An 18,808-nucleotide genomic window follows, 5' to 3' on the forward strand; every position below is an offset into this window, starting at 1 on the left:
GTGGCACAAAAAATAAGCCATCATATGGATTTTTAGGTGCAAAATTGAAAGGGTTATGATTTTTAAAAGGTGAGGGGGAAAAAACTTAAGGGCAAAAAACGAAAAACCCTGTGTCCTTAAGGGGTCAGCACGGTCAATGGCGTACACGCAAAAATATTCCAAAATAGCGTATTTTGGTCACTTTTTATATCATGAAAAAATTATTAAAAAACTATCAAAAAAGTCCAATCAATACAAAAATGTAACCACTAAAAGCTTCAGATCACAGCGCAAAAAATGAGCCCTCAAACCACCCCGTATGTGGAAAAAGAAAAAACATAGGCGTCAGAAGATAACTTTAAACAATTGCACAATGATTTTTTTTTCTGTTTCGCCATACATTATTGGGGTAAAATGACTGATGTTATTACAAAGTAAAATTGGTGGTGCAAAAAATAAGCCATCATATGGATTTTTAGGTGCAAAATTGAAAGAGTTATGATTTTTTAAAGGTAAGGAGGAAAAAACGAAAGTGCAAAAATGGAAAGCCCTGGGTCATGAAGGGATTAAAAAAATTAGTGTTTGTATTGATCATAGTGTACAAGATCAATGATCTAGTGTCTCCTCTGTACATTACCATTGGTCTATAGTGTCCTCTGTACTTTATCACTGATCTGTGTCCTCTGAACTAGTATCCGTTTATGTTAGTGTTCTGTGTGAACAGTGTTTTATGTTCCTGATTAGTTTAGTTTTTAACATTCAGTTCTGTTCATCCCCTGCATTTCCTGATTTCTGCTGTTTACTCATTCTATACCTTGTCTAGTTCATTTGTTCATATTTGCCGTTATCTGGATTCCGGTTTCTGAACAGTTTGTTAGTACACCATATTCTGCTCTGTTTTTTGTATTCATATTCTGTCTTTGGCTTTCTTCATTATTTGTTTTAACGCCCACTGCACTTTAGCTCAGGTAGGGACCGGCACCGTGGATGTCGATCCACCGTTTAGGGCGGATGGACAAGTAGGCATGGAGAGTGTTATTAGGAAGAGCCTATGGCTCACTCTTCCTGTCCCCCCAGTCGGTCATGACACAGTTGATTTAAAAAAAAAATGTTTTCCAGCAGAGTATCCCTTAAAGTGTGCCCACAAGGTCAATGTCCAGGTAGAACACAAAATATAATTCCATTGAACCCATTCAGCAGGTTTTTTGGAGCCAACTTGTTCTTTCACAAGATATCCGGACAAGCCTATCAATGTCTGGTATTGATGGACTTGATGTAGATTGTGGCAAAGTATTTTACATGTTCTTCATAATTAGAATTTCTAATTGTAACGTACATCATCAGTTTTGTAGTATGAAGCACATTTTTTATCCAAGCTATACTAAGAATTCCTGGTGAAATATGCAAAATATCAATCATGATCACATACAGTTTTTTTCATTATGTTACTGAAAGTCTGTAGATTCCATTAACCTTGTATGTGTGAATCACGTTCTTCTTCAATGGTTTCCAACCTGAGACTCTCCAGCTGTTGCAAACACACAACTTCCAGTAGGCAGTTATGGAGGCCTACTGGGGCTTGTAGTTTTTTTTTTTTAACACCCTAGGGAGTCACAGGTTGAAGATCAGTGCCCTACTTCCTTTTTTATATCTTATTATATATATATATGTAAGATTGTTGCCTGTGTAAGACAAATTACAACTATGCAGTAGTCTGGAACTCATGAGAATCCCAAATAATATCAAGGTATGAATTTGTCTAGAGGTTCAGTCACCTGTGTATGGTATATAAAGTCCTTACTGATGCAATGGAACCGGTGAGTGATTCCCAAAACAGTAGGGGTAAGAGTTGACTAAAAGGATTGCAGCCCCTTTTATCCAGTAGAACAGCCTTCATGACATCGGTCCCAGAACCCCCCACATCATTGGCAAGATACTCACCCTCTCCAGCGCATTCACAGGCTGTTTCACCTGGAGAATACAGCGAGTGTAGGCGCCGGCGGGGATGGTCTCATGAACAGCAGCGGTCCTGGGGGATGGACCTCCAGGAGTCTACTTATATGGGGCTTGCAGAAAAACATAAATAATACATTAAGTCTACTTTTCTCCTTTAAGAGGCTCATCCCTGTAAAACATTGACAAAAAGGTATGCCATTTTTTATTTTTATTTTTTATTATAAAGGTGTCTTATTTTTGTTTTATATCTTTGTATAGAAAGTCAAATAAAAATCCTTTCTTTTGAATATTCTGTCTTTCTTTGGTCTTCAGAGGTTCTAAAGTGCCAAAGGGTCTGTTAACACAGCAGAATTTCCACCTCAAATGAAAGCCCAATAGAGGAATTCCACAAGCAGAAATTCAGAAGTGTGAATGAAAGTGCGGAATCCCATAGAAGTCTATTGGGCTTTCTGCTGTGTGAATAGACCCTAAGAGACTCTTTTCCCTAAAGGTAGGGACGAGCGTGCCATATCTTGCTGCGTATTTGCTACTGCGTATTTTTCTACCTATTCAAGTCAATGGGTAACAAAATACGCAGCTGATATTGCTACATTGACAAATGGGTAGAAAAAAATGCAGCAGCAAATAGGCATTAAAATAAGCCACATGTAAACCTACCCTAAGACTAGGTTTCCACTAGGTTTTTTTTTTAAACCTAAAAAAACGCTAGTAAAAATGCCTGAAAAACTGCCACAGCTTTTTCCTACGATTTGGCAGTTTTTCTGGCGTTTTTGTCTTTGAGTGAAATTGCATTTTTGGGCTCTTTTGGTGTTTTTTTTCTAAATTTGTTGGATACCAAAAAAAAAAAGGATGCAGTAGGGATGGAAAAAGATGTACCCTACAGAGGCACCTAATAATGTAACCGACAATAATAAAAAGGTAGAAAAGGGCCATTTACATTTAAAAATAATATATTTTTTATAATTAATTTTGTTAAAAATGTTATTAGCAATGTATTTTAATAATGTGTTTAAGAAAGTGTGTGTGTGTGTTTTTAAAAAATTTTTGTAATTTTTTTAGGTAGTACTACTACTTGCAGCATGGAAAACACTTTTCTATAATGGGAGTACTAGTTCCTGTACTAATAGACAGATCGCCCTGGGTGTCCCTTCTGACACCTGTTGCAATCTGTCTATTAATGCAGGTACTATAGCTCCCAGCATGGAGCAGAGTGTGCTCTATGTTGGGAGCAGAAGTACCTGCTGTTAAGGAAAGATCACAGCGGGTGTCACTCCTGACACCTGCTGTAATCCTCCTGTATAATGTATATATGCGGGCGGGCGGCCGCTCTTCTATGGTCCCATGCACTGACATATATATACACCTATTCATATTTCCCTCAGAGAGTTGTGATTGGCTGGAACCATCTGGCCAATCACAGCTTTCTGCGGGAAATATTAATAGGTGTATATATACGGCAGTGCAGGACCACAGAAGAGTTGCCGACCTGCCACATCTATACATTATACAGGAGGATTGCAACTTCTGACAACTGGGGCGATCTGTCAATTAGTACATGTACTACTACTCCCATCATGGAACAGTGTGTTCCATGCTGGGAGTAGTAGTACTACCTAAAAAATGTAAAAAAAAAAAAATAAGAAAAAAGTTTAAAAAGTAAAAAAAAAACACATACTTTATTCAACACATTGAAAAACATTATTAATAAAAAGTTTAACAAAATGAATTATAACAAATATTATTTTTACGTTTAAATGGCCCCTTTCTAAATTTTTATTACTGTCGGCTACATTTTTAGTTCCCTGCCCGCCCACATAAATTGATCCCTGTTTAAAAATTTATAAAAATGTTGTTATAAAAAAGATAAATTTCATTAAATAATTTTTTTACATCACTACTGTATCATTTTTATTTATTTTTTGAATGGTTCCCTTAGAAATTTTATTTAAAAAGGTATCTCCATGACTTTTTGGATCGCTAAAGTCCAAAAAGGAATAAAAACCGCCTGCAAAAACACCAAAGTTAAAACCCACATGCTGTTTTTCTTGGCATTTTTGCACTCCCATAGACTTCTAAGGGAGGCAAATGCAAACATTTTCCTTTAAAAAATGCCAAAGTGTCAACAAAGAGGTCGTTTTTGAAAAACTTCCAGGGAGCCAAGTGGATATGGCATTTTGCAGTTCCCTATTGACTTTGCAGCCTGCATCTGGTCACAGCGTTTTTTCACAACAAAAAAGCCATACGGCAGAATGGGCATTTTTATTGGCGTTTTTGCAAAAGAAGAAGAAGTGGAAACCTAGCCTAAAGTTTGCTAAATATTAGAGAGAAGCACTGAATTTTTTTTTTTTTTCTTTATTTTTTTTTTTTGGCCTAAAACATTCAAAATAGGTAAAAATCATCCAATGGGCAGAACCTCATTTTTCTGTGTGTGTGAAATTCATAGTATACTCTCTGTTTTATCTGTGTCATTGCCTCTAAAGCTTTGCTGATTTTTTCTTTGGATAAAAGCATGAAATGAAAAAAATACATTTTGTTATCATGCCTTTTTTTCCTTTTATTTCTGTGCTGTTTTCGATGACTTGTGCAGCAAGTGATCTCCATCTAGTGGCGGAGATCGACGATTCCATTTACTGTGTGAAATGGGAAACATCTGATGTCGGTAATAGGGGTATCAAATGCTTCACAATATAGATATTGTATTATTACAGAATACTGTCACAATGTAGTTTAACTCTTTAAATGAGGTTATCCTTCCTTACCTTTCCTCCTGACTCAACATAACTCAAGTTAAGCATCGTAAAATGACCAGTTTAAAAAATAATATATATATATATATATATATATATATATATATATTGTTACATAGCTATGGAGGAGATTTATCAAAACATGTCCAGAGGAAAAGTTGCCCAGTTGCCCATAGTATCCAATCAGATTGCTGCTTTCATTTTTAACAAGGCCTCTGCAAAATGAAAGAAGTGATCAAATTGGTTGCTATGGGCAACTGGGCAACTTTTCCTCTCAACAGATTTTTATAAATCTCCCCATATAGTTGCTATATCTGGAACACTCTGCCTGGACATGTTAATGCTATATATGTGTATTATAACGGGACCCTTTAAACTGTCTTGCTAGCTACTAATCCTACCCAAACAGGCAGGTATTGGTAGGTCTTGAGTTTATTGTAATACAATGCTCAAAAAAATAAAGGGAACACTAAGATAACACATCCTAGATCTGAATGAATGGACTAATTCGTCTTTACATAGTTGAATGTGCTGACAACAAAATCACACAAAAATTATCAATGGAAAATAAAATGTATCAACCCATGGAGGTCTGGATATGGAGTTCCACTGATAATGAAAGTGGAAAACCACACTACAGGCTGATCCAACTTTGATGTAATGTCCTTAAAACAAGTCAGAATGAGGCTCAGTAGTGTGTGTGGCCTCCACATGCCCGTATGACCTCCCAACAACGCCTGGGCATGCTCTTGATGAGGTGGCGGATGGTCTCCTGAGGGATGTCCTCCCAGACCTGGACTAAAGCATCCGCCAACTCCTGGACAGTCTGTGGTGCAACTTGGCGTTGGTGGATGGAGCGAGACATGATGTCCCAGATGTGCTCAATCGGATTCAGGTCTGGGGAACGGGTGGGCCATTCTAGAGAATCAATGCTTTCCTCTTGCAGGATCTCCTGACACATTCCAGCCACATGAGGTCTAGCATTGTCTTGCATTAGGAGGAACCCAAGGCCAACCGCACCTGCATATGGTCTCACAAGGGGTCTGAGGATCTCATCTCGGTATCTAATGGCAGTCAGGCTACCTCTGGCAAGCACATGGAGGGCTGTGCGGCCCCCAAAGACATGCCACCCCAAACCAGTACTGACCCACCGCCAAACCAGTCATGCTGGAGGATGTTGCAGGCAGCAGAACGTTCTCCACAGCGTCTCTAGACTCTGTCACGTCTGTCACATGTGCTCAGGGTGAAGCTGCTGTGATCTGTGAAGAGCACAGGGCGCCAGTGGCGAATTTGCCAATCTTGGTGTTCTCTGGCAAATGCCAAACGTCCTGCATGGTGTTGGGCTGTAAGCACAACCCCTACCTGTGGATGTCGGGCTCTCATACCACCCTCATGGAGTCTGTTTCTGACCGTCTGAGTGGACACATGCACATTTGTGGCCTGCTGGAGGTAATTTTACAGGGTTCAGGCAGTGCTCCTCCGGCTCCTCCTTGCGCAAATTCGAAGGTAGCGGTCCTGCTACTGGGTTGTTGCCCTACTACAGCCTCCTCCATGTCTCCTGTACTGGCCTGTCTCCTGGTAGCACCTCCATGCTCTGGACAATATGCTGACAGACACAGCAAACCTTCTTGCCACAGCTCGCATTGATGTGCCATCCTGGAGGAGCTGCACTACCTGAGCCACCTGTGTGCATTGTAAAGTCCGTCTCATGCTACCACTATTGGGGTGTCTTGCTAATTGCCTATAATGTCCACCTGTTGTCTGTTCCATTTGCACAACAGCATGTGGAATTGATTGTCAATCAGTGTTGCTTCCTGAGTGGACAGTGTGATTTCACAGAAGTGTCATTGACTTGGAGTAACATTGTGTTGTTTAATTGTTCCCTTTATTTTTGTTGAGCAGTGTATATAACATAAACTTTTGAGCTTAAAACTTGGCACTTTCAGTTAGTCTTATTTTTGGTGCAGTGTATCAGTATGCAACATACCACAGACAAGCTGCGTCAGAACAACTCCTCTCTGCTGCTCTCTGGTAGTGCTCACACACCTGTGAGATCAGGTTCAGGACTCCAACACACCACAGAACTGGAGCATGGGAGTGACTTTATCTCCAGAACCTTCAGTCACTTCCAAAATCCGGACCCAAAGTCCATTCTTATGTCACTGAGGCAAGAAGCCTGTGATACATACCTCCCATCCACCATTTTATCAGCTGCTTGCTTAAAGTGTATATATGTAACCACCCATATTGTAATGTGACTTGGAGCTTGTCTGTGTCTATTGTTACGCCGAGCGCTCCGGGTCCCCGCTCCTCCCCGGAGCGCTCGCTACACTCTCGTTACTGCAGCGCTCCGGTCAGATCCACTGACCCGGGGCGCTGCGATACCGCCTCCAGCCGGGATGCGATTCGCGATGCGGGTGGCGCCCGCTCGCGATGCGCACCCCGGCTCCCGTACCTGACTCGCTCTCCGTCGGTCCTGTCCCGACGCGCGCGGCCCCGCTCCCTAGGGCGCGCGCGCGCCGGGTCTTTGCGATTTAAAGGGCCACTGCGCCGCTGATTGGCGCAGTGGTTCTAATTAGTGTGTTCACCTGTGCACTCCTTATTTATACCTCACTTCCCCTGCACTCCCTCGCCGGATCTTGTTGCCATTGTGCCAGTGAAAGCGTTTCCTTGTGTGTTCCTAGCCTGTGTTCCAGACCTCCTGCCGTTGCCCCTGACTACGATCCTTGCTGCCTGCCCCGACCTTCTGCTACGTCCGACCTTGCTTCTGTCTACTCCCTTGTACCGCGCCTATCTTCAGCAGTCAGAGAGGTTGAGCCGTTGCTAGTGGATATGACCTGGTCACTACCGCCGCAGCAAGTCCATCCCGCTTTGCGGCGGGCTCTGGTGAAAACCAGTAGTGACTTAGAACCGATCCACTAGCACGGTCCACGCCAATCCCTCTCTGGCACAGAGGATCCACTACCTGCCAGCCGGCATCGTGACAGTAGATCCGGCCATGGATCCCGCTGAAGTTCCTCTGCCAGTTGTCGCCGACCTCACCACGGTGGTCGCCCAGCAGTCACAACAGATAGCGCAACAAGGCCAACAGCTGTCTCAACTGACCGTGATGCTACAGCAGCTACTACCACAGCTTCAGCAATCATCTCCTCCGCCAGCTCCTGCACCTCCTCCGCAGCGAGTGGCCGCTTCTGGTCTACGACTTTCCTTGCCGGATAAATTTGATGGGGACTCTAAATTCTGCCGTGGCTTTCTTTCCCAATGTTCCCTGCACTTGGAGATGATGTCGGACCAGTTTCCTACTGAAAGGTCTAAGGTGGCTTTCGTAGTCAGCCTTCTGTCTGGAAAAGCTCTGTCATGGGCCACACCGCTCTGGGACCGCAATGACCCCGTCACTGCCTCTATACACTCCTTCTTCTCGGAAATTCGAAGTGTCTTTGAGGAACCTGCCCGAGCCTCTTCTGCTGAGACTGCCCTGTTGAACCTGGTCCAGGGTAATTCTTCCGTTGGCGAGTACGCCGTACAATTCCGTACTCTTGCTTCAGAACTATCCTGGAATAATGAGGCCCTCTGCGCGACCTTTAAAAAAGGCCTATCCAGCAACATTAAAGATGTTCTGGCCGCACGAGAAATCCCTGCTAACCTACATGAACTCATTCATCTAGCCACTCGCATTGACATGCGTTTTTCCGAAAGGCGTCAGGAGCTCCGCCAGGATATGGACTTTGTTCGCACGAGGCGTTTTTTCTCCCCGGCTCCTCTCTCCTCTGGTCCCCTGCAATCCGTTCCTGTGCCTCCCGCCGTGGAGGCTATGCAGGTCGACCGGTCTCGCCTGACACCTCAAGAGAGGACACGACGCCGCATGGAGAATCTCTGCCTGTACTGTGCCAGTACCGAACACTTCCTGAAGGATTGTCCTATCCGTCCTCCCCGCCTGGAAAGACGTACGCTGACTCCGCACAAAGGTGAGACAGTCCTTGATGTCAACTCTGCTTCTCCACGTCTTACTGTGCCTGTGCGAATATCTGCCTCTGCCTTCTTCTTCTCTACTATGGCCTTCTTGGATTCCGGATCTGCAGGAAATTTTATTTTGGCCTCTCTCGTCAACAGGTTCAACATCCCGGTGACCAGTCTCGCCAGACCCCTCTACATCAATTGTGTAAACAATGAAAGATTGGACTGTACCATACGTTTCCGCACGGAGCCCCTTCTAATGTGCATCGGACCTCATCACGAGAAAATTGAATTTTTGGTCCTCCCCAATTGCACTTCCGAAATTCTCCTTGGACTACCCTGGCTTCAACTCCATTCCCCAACCCTGGATTGGTCCACTGGGGAGATCAAGAGTTGGGGGCCCTCTTGTTTCAAGGACTGCCTAAAACCGGTTCCCAGTACCCCTTGCCGTGACTCTGTGGTTCCCCCTGTAACCGGTCTCCCTAAGGCCTATATGGACTTTGCGGATGTTTTTTGCAAAAAACAAGCTGAGACTCTACCTCCTCACAGGCCTTATGATTGTCCTATTGACCTCCTCCCGGGCACTACTCCACCCCGGGGCAGAATTTATCCTCTGTCCGCCCCAGAGACTCTTGCTATGTCTGAGTACATCCAGGAAAATTTAAAAAAGGGCTTTATTCGTAAATCCTCCTCTCCTGCCGGAGCCGGATTTTTCTTTGTGTCCAAAAAAGATGGCTCTCTACGTCCTTGCATAGACTACCGCGGTCTTAATAAAATCACGATAAAGAACCGCTACCCCCTACCTCTCATCTCTGAACTCTTTGATCGCCTCCAAGGTGCCCACATCTTTACCAAACTGGACTTAAGAGGTGCTTATAATCTCATCCGCATCAGAGAGGGGGATGAATGGAAAACGGCATTTAACACTAGAGATGGACACTTTGAGTATCTGGTCATGCCCTTTGGCCTGTGCAACGCCCCTGCCGTCTTCCAAGACTTTGTTAATGAAATTTTTCGTGATCTCTTATACTCCTGTGTTGTTGTATATCTGGACGACATCCTGATTTTTTCTGCCAACCTAGAAGAACACCGCCAGCATGTCCGCATGGTTCTTCAGAGACTTCGTGACAATCAACTTTATGCCAAGATAGAGAAATGTCTGTTTGAATGCCAATCTCTTCCTTTCCTAGGATACTTGGTCTCTGGCCAGGGACGACAAATGGATCCAGACAAACTCTCTGCCGTCTTAGATTGGCCACGCCCCTCCGGACTCCGGGCTATCCAACGTTTTTTGGGGTTCGCCAATTATTACAGGCAATTTATTCCACATTTTTCTACCGTTGTGGCTCCTATCGTGGCTTTAACCATAAAAAATGCCAATCCCAAGTCATGGCCTCCTCAAGCGGAAGACGCCTTTAAACGGCTCAAGTCTGCCTTTTCTTCGGCTCCCGTGCTCTCCAGACCTGACCCATCTAAACCCTTCCTATTGGAGGTTGATGCCTCCTCAGTAGGAGCTGGAGCGGTCCTTCTACAAAAAAATTCTTCCGGGCATGCTGTTACTTGTGGGTTTTTTTCTAGGACCTTCTCTCCGGCGGAGAGGAACTACTCCATTGGGGATCGAGAGCTTCTAGCCATTAAATTAGCACTTGAGGAATGGAGGCATCTGCTGGAGGGATCAAGATTTCCAGTTATTATTTACACCGATCACAAGAACCTCTCCTATCTCCAGTCTGCCCAACGGCTGAATCCTCGCCAGGCCAGGTGGTCTCTGTTCTTTGCCCGATTTAATTTTGAAATTCACTTTCGGCCTGCCGATAAGAACATTAGGGCCGATGCTCTCTCTCGTTCCTCGGATGCCTCGGAAGTTGAACTCTCTCCGCAACACATCATTCCTCCTGACTGCCTGATCTCCACTTCTCCAGCCTCCATCAGGCAAACTCCTCCAGGAAAGACCTTCGTCTCTCCACGCCAACGCCTCGGAGTCCTCAAGTGGGGTCACTCCTCCCATCTCGCAGGTCATGCAGGCATCAAGAAATCTGTGCAACTCATCTCTCGCTTCTATTGGTGGCCGACTCTGGAGACGGATGTCGTGGACTTTGTGCGAGCCTGCACTGTCTGTGCCCGGGATAAGACTCCTCGCCAGAAGCCCGCTGGTTTTCTTCATCCTCTGCCTGTCCCCGAACAGCCTTGGTCTCTGATTGGTATGGATTTTATTACAGACTTACCCCCATCCCGTGGCAACACTGTTGTTTGGGTGGTCGTTGATCGATTCTCCAAAATGGCACATTTCATCCCTCTTCCTGGTCTTCCTTCAGCGCCTCAGTTGGCTAAACAATTTTTTGTACACATTTTTCGTCTTCACGGGTTGCCCACGCAGATCGTCTCGGATAGAGGCGTCCAATTCGTGTCAAAATTCTGGAGGGCTCTCTGTAAACAACTCAAGATTAAATTAAACTTTTCTTCTGCATATCATCCTCAATCCAATGGACAAGTAGAAAGAATTAACCAGGTCTTGGGTGATTATTTACGACATTTTGTTTCCTCCCGCCAGGATGATTGGGCAGATCTTCTACCATGGGCCGAATTCTCGTATAACTTCAGAGTCTCTGAATCTTCCTCCAAATCCCCATTTTTCGTGGTGTACGGCCGTCACCCTCTTCCTCCCCTCCCTACCCCCTTGCCCTCTGGTCTGCCCGCTGTGGATGAAATTTCTCGTGATCTTTCCATCATATGGAGAGAGACCCAAAATTCTCTCTTACAGGCTTCATCACGCATGAAGAAGTTTGCTGATAAGAAAAGAAGAGCTCCTCCCATTTTTTCTCCTGGAGACAAGGTATGGCTCTCCGCTAAATATGTCCGCTTCCGTGTCCCTAGCTACAAGTTGGGACAACGCTATCTTGGTCCTTTCAAAATTTTGTGCCAGATTAATCCTGTCTCTTACAAACTTCTTCTTCCTCCTTCTCTTCGTATTCCTAATGCCTTTCACGTTTCTCTTCTTAAACCACTTATCATCAACCGTTTCTCTCCCAAACTTGTTTCCCCCACTCCTGTTTCCGGCTCCTCGGACATCTTCTCCGTCAAAGAGATTCTGGCATCCAAGAAGGTCAGAGGGAAAACCTTTTTTTTAGTTGATTGGGAGGGTTGTGGTCCAGAAGAGAGATCCTGGGAACCTGAGGACAATATTCTAGACAAAAGTCTGCTCCTCAGGTTCTCAGGCTCTAAGAAGAGGGGGAGACCCAAGGGGGGGGGTACTGTTACGCCGAGCGCTCCGGGTCCCCGCTCCTCCCCTTAGCGCTCGCTACACTCTCGTTACTGCAGCGCTCCGGTCAGATCCACTGACCCGGGGCGCTGCAATACCGCCTCCAGCCGGGATGCGATTCGCGATGCGGGTGGCGCCCGCTCGCGATGCGCACCCCGGCTCCCGTACCTGACTCGCTCTCCGTCGGTCCTGTCCCGGCGCGCGCGGCCCCGCTCCCTAGGGCGCGCGCGCGCCGGGTCTTTGCGATTTAAAGGGCCACTGCGCCGCTGATTGGCGCAGTGGTTCTAATTAGTGTGTTCACCTGTGCACTCCTTATTTATACCTCACTTCCCCTGCACTCCCTCGCCGGATCTTGTTGCCATTGTGCCAGTGAAAGCGTTTCCTTGTGTGTTCCTAGCCTGTGTTCCAGACCTCCTGCCGTTGCCCCTGACTACGATCCTTGCTGCCTGCCCCGACCTTCTGCTACGTCCGACCTTGCTTCTGTCTACTCCCTTGTACCGCGCCTATCTTCAGCAGTCAGAGAGGTTGAGCCGTTGCTAGTGGATACGACCTGGTCACTACCGCCGCAGCAAGTCCATCCCGCTTTGCGGCGGGCTCTGGTGAAAACCAGTAGTGACTTAGAACCGATCCACTAGCACGGTCCACGCCAATCCCTCTCTTGCACAGAGGATCCACTACCTGCCAGCCGGCATCGTGACATCTATGGTTTTGCTAGCAGGTGACAATAATACATTAAGTTCAAAGAAAGGTTAATGGGGTACTCCGCCCCCTAGACATCTTATCCCCTATCCAAAGGATAGGGGATAAGATGTCAGATCGCCGGGGTCCCGCTGCTGGGGACCCCGGGGATCACTGCTGCAGCACCCCGCTATCATTACTGCACATAGCGAGATCGCTCTGCACATAATGACGGGCAATCCAGGGGCCGGAGCATCGTTACGTCAAGGCTCTGCCCCTCGTGACGTCACGGCCCGCCCCCGTCAATACAAGTCTATGGGAGGGGGCTTGGCGGTCGCCACGCCCCCTGCCATAGACTTGCATTAAGGGGACGGGCCGTGATGTCATGAGCGGTGATCCCCAGGGTCCTCAGCAGCGGGACCACGGTGATCTGACATCTTATCCCCTATCCAAAGGATGCCAGGGGCGGAGTACCCCTTTAAGGTAGAAAGGTCTGTATGATGTGACAACTCCATGAAAAAATGCATAAATTACAATATTTAAAAATATTTGTAATGGTTTCTTATGAGTGTGAACAAAACTGCAAAACATATTCATTAGTTGGTCTAAAGTTGCAAGCAAGCTTACATCTTTTTCCTATGTCCTGGAACTATCCTTCCTTTAAAGGGAACCTGTTATCACTTTGATACTACCTGAACCATGAGTCATCAGGGCGGTTCTTAGTGGCTTCTCTGGTTAGCTGGTTGTGGACCGGACTGGGATGCCTGCGGAAATCATTCAGCAGGCATCCCGGCACATTGTCGAGGGGGGCCCTGCTATTCCGGGCTGATTGGGTCTCTGGTGACCCGATCGCCTGGAAAATAGGGATGATCGGAGCTGTCAGTGACAGCCCCGATCATCCTGAGGGATAGGAGTGAGGTTGCAGTGCTGCAGCCTTCTCCTATCCCCTGCCATTAGTCAGCAATGAATGCTGACCAATGGCAGTTGAAGATGGGGGGTTGCCATGGAAACCCCCCGCTTTGCCCACCCCTGGATGTCAGGCAGAACATTTCTCCATTCTTCTTTTCTCTGGTGGAAGACATTTTTAGGTCTCTCCAGAGATGTTCGATTGGGTTCAAGTCAGGGCTCTGGCTTGGCCACTCAAGGACCTTCACAGAGTTGTCCCTAAGCTGCTCCTGTGTGCTTAGGGTCAACGAGGGGAATTTAGCAATCTGTTTAGACTGCTTTTTTTATCTAAATTTGTTGCAGGAAAAGTCGCAGGCTTGCCCCGTTCAACTTGTTCCGTGACATTTCATTTAGACTGTTTAAAGGGGTACTCCGGTGCTTACACATCTTATCCCCTATCCAAAGGATAGGGGATAAGATGCCTGATCGCGGGAGTCCCACAGCTGGGGACGCCCGTGATCATGCACGCGGCACCCCGTTTGAAATCAGTCCCCGAAGCGTGTTTGCTCCAGGACTGATTACGGTCGACCGCAGGGCCGGCGGCGTGTGACGTCACGCCCTGTGTGACGTCACGCTCCGCCCCTCAATGCAAGCCTACGGGAGGGGATATGATAGCTATCACGCCCCCTCCCGTAGGCTTGCATTGAGGGGCGGAGCGTGATGTCACACGGTGGCGGGGGCGTGACGTCATCAGTCCCGGAGCAAACACGCTCCAGGGACTGATTACAAACAGGGTGCCACGTGCATGATCACGGGCATCCCTCCAAAGGATAGGGGATAAGATGTGTAAGCACCAGAGTACCCCTTTAAATTTCTTGACCATGAAGAGATTTTATTTAGAGCACTTTGTGCAGTGGTCACTAATTTATCATGTGCAGCTTTTTGTGAAAAGTCTCACAAAAGTCGCACGGGCCAGATTTAGAAGTTATCACAGAGCAATTCAACCCGGCTCTATTAAACTCTATGCGGCAATTGTATTAAGGTCCTTGTGACATTAAATACAATTGTTGCATGGCCGCCACTTTCACCGCAATTTTTGCTCTGAAGTCAACAAGAAGCACAGAAGTACAGATTTCATAAATTACCCTCATTGTTGGAAGGTAAACCTTTGGCCCAGTCTGAGGTCCAGAGCACTCTGGATCAGGTTTTCATTAACAATATCTCTGTGTTTTATTCCATTCAGCTTTACCTCAAACCTCACCATCCCCCCTCATCCATTGAAAAGGTCCCACAGCATGATGTTGTCCCCACCATGCTTTACTGTAGGGATGGTAATAAGCAGGTTATGAACAGTGTCTAGTATCATCCAGACATGACACTTAGGTGGGACTTGACACTTAGAATTAGGGAATAAGATGTCTGATCGCCGGGGTCCCGCCATTGGGAACCCCCGCGATCTCCCTGCTGCACCCAGCGTTCGTTTAGAGCGTCAGGTGCAGTGCTGGAGGCTCGTGACGTCACAGACACGCCCTGCTCGTGATGTCACGGCCACGCCCCCTCAATGCAAGTCTATGGGAGGGTGCGTGATGGCCGTCACTCTCCTCCCATAAACTTGCATTGAGGGGGAATGGCCATGACATCACGAGCCGGGCGTGTCTGTGACATCACGAGCCTCCGCCCCGAATTGCTAGTCATACGGCACGGAGCGAAGTTCGTTCTGTGCACTGGATGTCTGGGGTGCCGCTGCCAAGATCGCGGGGATCCTCAGCCGCAGGACCCCCGCGATCAGACATCTTATCCCGTATTCTTTGGATAGAGGATAAGATGTCTAGGGGCAGAGTACTCCTTTAAGGCTAAAAAGTTCAACCTTGGTTTTATTAGACCAAAGAACCTTTAGGTGCTTTCTTTGGAAACTCCAAGAGGGCTTTCATGTTTCTTTTACCGAGGAGAGGCTTTTTTTTGGCCCCTGCCATAAAGCCTAGTTTGTGGAGTGCTACATTGATGAATGACCTTAGATTAAGTTTTAGGATGTTTGGAGCTCAGCCAGAGTGACCATTGGGTTCTTGGTCACCTCTCTTAACAAGGCCCTTCTCCCCCAATTACTTAGTTAGATGGGTGCGTCGGCTCTAGGAAGGGTCCTGGTTATTTCAAATGTCTTCTATTTAAGGATTATGGAGGCTTCAGGGCTCTTGAGAACTTTCAGTGCAGCAGACATTTTTCATACCTGTCTCCAGATCTGTGCCTCCAGTTCTTTATCTCTCATGGCTCATTGCTGTGATATACATTGTCATCTGTGAGACCTTATATAGACAGGACTGTGTCTTTCCACATGCTGTCCACTCTACCGATCTTACCCCCAGGTGACTCCATTCAAGGTGTAGAAACATCTCAAAGATGATCAAGAGAAATGGGAGGAACCAGAGCTAAATTTCAAGTGTGATCGCAAAGCCAGTGTGATAGTCCATACAAAATTAGTTATTTAATTATTTTATTAATTTGCGAAATTTTTTTTAATTTTGTTTTCACATTCTCATAATGGGGTATTGAGTGCAGAATTATTGGGGGGGGTGTAATTTAAAAAAAAAAAATTTAAGCACAAGACTGCAACAAAATAAAATGTGGAAGGGTCTGATTTTTTTCTGAATGCGTTTGCATTACTTTTCCTACTTTTATGCCAAAAATGTGGAATAAAATGTAGTACATTTCTGGCACATTTAAACCACAGCCATTTCACTGAACCTACAACCACATTTAGTAAAAAAGTTTAGAAAACACATAGCAAGTCATGAAAGCCAGTTTTATTGTGCAAATTGCCTAGAATACCTTGGTAATATAACAACTAGTGGAACATGCCTTTATTTTATATGAATACATACAAGACTCTGTATGCCTCCATATGACATCAGTGGTAGATGGTATATGTTGATACAGTTTAGCTCCCTAGATTTTTTGGAATAGTAGTCAAAATGAAGCCACGTCCATGAGGTCTGAGACTTTTGTAGAGGAATCTAGATTGACCTTTTCTACTGTGTACCTTTTATACAGTGTGTCATCTAATTTTTGCTCCTAAAATGTATTCTGAAAGGTTTTTTGATATCTAAGAAAACTTGGTGATGTATCTTCCTCTTGGAGCTCTCAAGATATTAAGCAATATTAAGAATTTGGGCAGCTAATCTATCATAGAGATGTTAGAGGAAAGTGGAACGGAGGTGACATTTTTATAGGTGGTAAGCACTTTGGATTCATTCTAAGGTAATATCTCCTAGTGCTCTATGTGCTTGTTACGGCTTTGTTACCCTCCTAGGACATGTCATTATTGCCACTCTTGACTTTGATTTAGTACCATAGAACTGGAAACATAAACATCTGACAGACCAAGTAAATTACCTGCAGTCCTACCATGGTATTGAGATGGATGAAAGAGCTAAGGGTCATTAAAGAGAAGTAGTGCCAAAGAGACTGGGACCATAGAACCACAATGACCTGGATCCAGGGTGCGAAATTAGAAGGGAACCACTATAGTCCTTCCTAATAGAATGCCAACATTTGTGTCCATTGTGTTATTATAACTTATGTGATTATAAAACGAAGGACCATGACTATAGAAGCTCTCTGGTCATCTGTAAACTTGTGATAAAGTCTTATATGGTCATTAATTGTAAATTTAGAAAATACATAAAGCAGAAAAATTTGTAGAGAATAAATAACATCCGATGAAGATGAAGAAACTACAAGGAGGAGTTTTAGTGATCTTTATGGCTATCATTAGGTAGAATTCTTTATATATTTATATTTTATCTATATTTTAGTATTTAGTTGTTTGGTTGTTGTGATGTTCCAATCTATAAAACTTTTTGATATTAATTTGGATATATCGCTTCCTTATGATTGTTTTATAGTTTTTAGGTAATTGTGGTACTCCCCTTTAGAAAAACTAAGAAGATGAAATGAAAACTGTCATCAGTGTCACTGCACTAACTTGCGGTTTCGGGCAGGTAGTGCTGTTGACACTAATGACAACCCCACTCAAGTGTCCGCACTCCATTCTCCTGGTATCTTCATCTGTTCCCTTCCGGGACACAGACGGGTCTTTGTGACGTCACCGCTGCTGTTTCCCTAGGCCTGTTTGCAGCAGGGCCGAGCAGATAAACAGCAATGGTGACATCACAAAGCCCCGTCTGTGCCCTAAGCCTGCTGGCAGAACCGAGAGAACAGATGAAGATACCGGAACAATGGGAGCATGGATTGCGGACACGTTAGTATGGTTGTCATCAGTTTCACCCACACTGCCTACCTGTAACAGCTCGTTAGTTCGGTGGCACTGATGACAGTTTTCCCTAAGGGTAAGGTCACACATAGCGCATCTGCCACTTATTTGATGCTGGCTGTGGATGTGCTACTGACCACCCCAAATTGTGCCTACTACTTAGACTGGGCATCCTGATTTGTCTGCTCCTAGAAGCAATCCGCCGCTATGAGCTGCGAGTTGTGCATGTGCAGCATATTCACGGAGATCACGGCTGCTCGAGAGAGCAGAGGGAGTGGTTGCGATGTCTGAGTACACTGCGCATGCCCACAGCTCACAGCTTAGTCGTAGTGGCAGATTGCTGCCAAACCAGGACACCCGGGCAAAGTAGGAGGCACACTCTAGAGGCGGTCAGTAGCACATCTGCAGTGTCAATACACCATTTGTGACCTTACCCTTAATATTTATTAGATCTTAATATCTAGCAAGAATAACAGAGCTTCCTTCTGTTTTCCTTCCTCCAATGCTTAAATATGCTTGAGAAATAGCAAAGGTCTTCATTATTCCAGCCAAGTGGCCAATATATTCATAAAACTCCAACTCAAACAATGTTACTTTTTTATCTGGAACGGTTGTGCATTTTATTTTCCTATTATTACTACATTATGGTTATTATCCTGTGATTATTGTGCTGCTGCGTGTATGGCTAAAATATTATGTCTTCTTTCATTGCAGATTGTGAGTGTTGGGAAACATGTGAAAGGCTATCATTACATTATTGCAAATCTAGTAAGTATTTGTGTTCATTAATTTGCTCTAAGAGCCTATTTATTTTCATTTCCCAGCTCCAATTGGGGCAAAATCAGTGGAAAAATAAGAGTAGCACATTCATTTGGTCTCTGCTCATCACACATCTGATTAAAGACTAATCAAAAGAGCGTTTATCATCATCATTATACATTCAATTTGTGTGCACCGATTCTGTATGGAAGAACTAGTTATCCGTGGGAAATCAGCACCTCTAAAAAGAAGGGCCATTGAGGAATGTTTTTTTCCTTATTTTTTACCTACTTGGAAATACACACTGGGGGAGATTTATCAAAA

General features: G+C 45.2%; 1 protein-coding gene across 13 annotated transcripts in view; it reads left to right on the plus strand.

The window, feature by feature from the left end:
- Positions 1–18,808, plus strand: part of GRIA4 (glutamate ionotropic receptor AMPA type subunit 4) — a 361,383-nt gene that overhangs the window by 223,888 nt on the left and 118,687 nt on the right. For all 13 annotated transcript variants that reach the window (XR_008889509.1, XR_008889510.1, XR_008889511.1 and 10 more), the window contains one exon: positions 18,440–18,493. Coding sequence is in view for 10 of the 13 variants with exons in the window: in XM_056561599.1 (XP_056417574.1) it covers positions 18,440–18,493 (54 nt within the window). In the remaining 3 variants the exon portion in view is untranslated. The remainder of the gene's footprint in view (positions 1–18,439; positions 18,494–18,808) is intronic.

Source organism: Hyla sarda, chromosome 2 (assembly GCF_029499605.1).
Source record: "Hyla sarda isolate aHylSar1 chromosome 2, aHylSar1.hap1, whole genome shotgun sequence".
NCBI lineage: Eukaryota > Metazoa > Chordata > Amphibia > Anura > Hylidae > Hyla > Hyla sarda.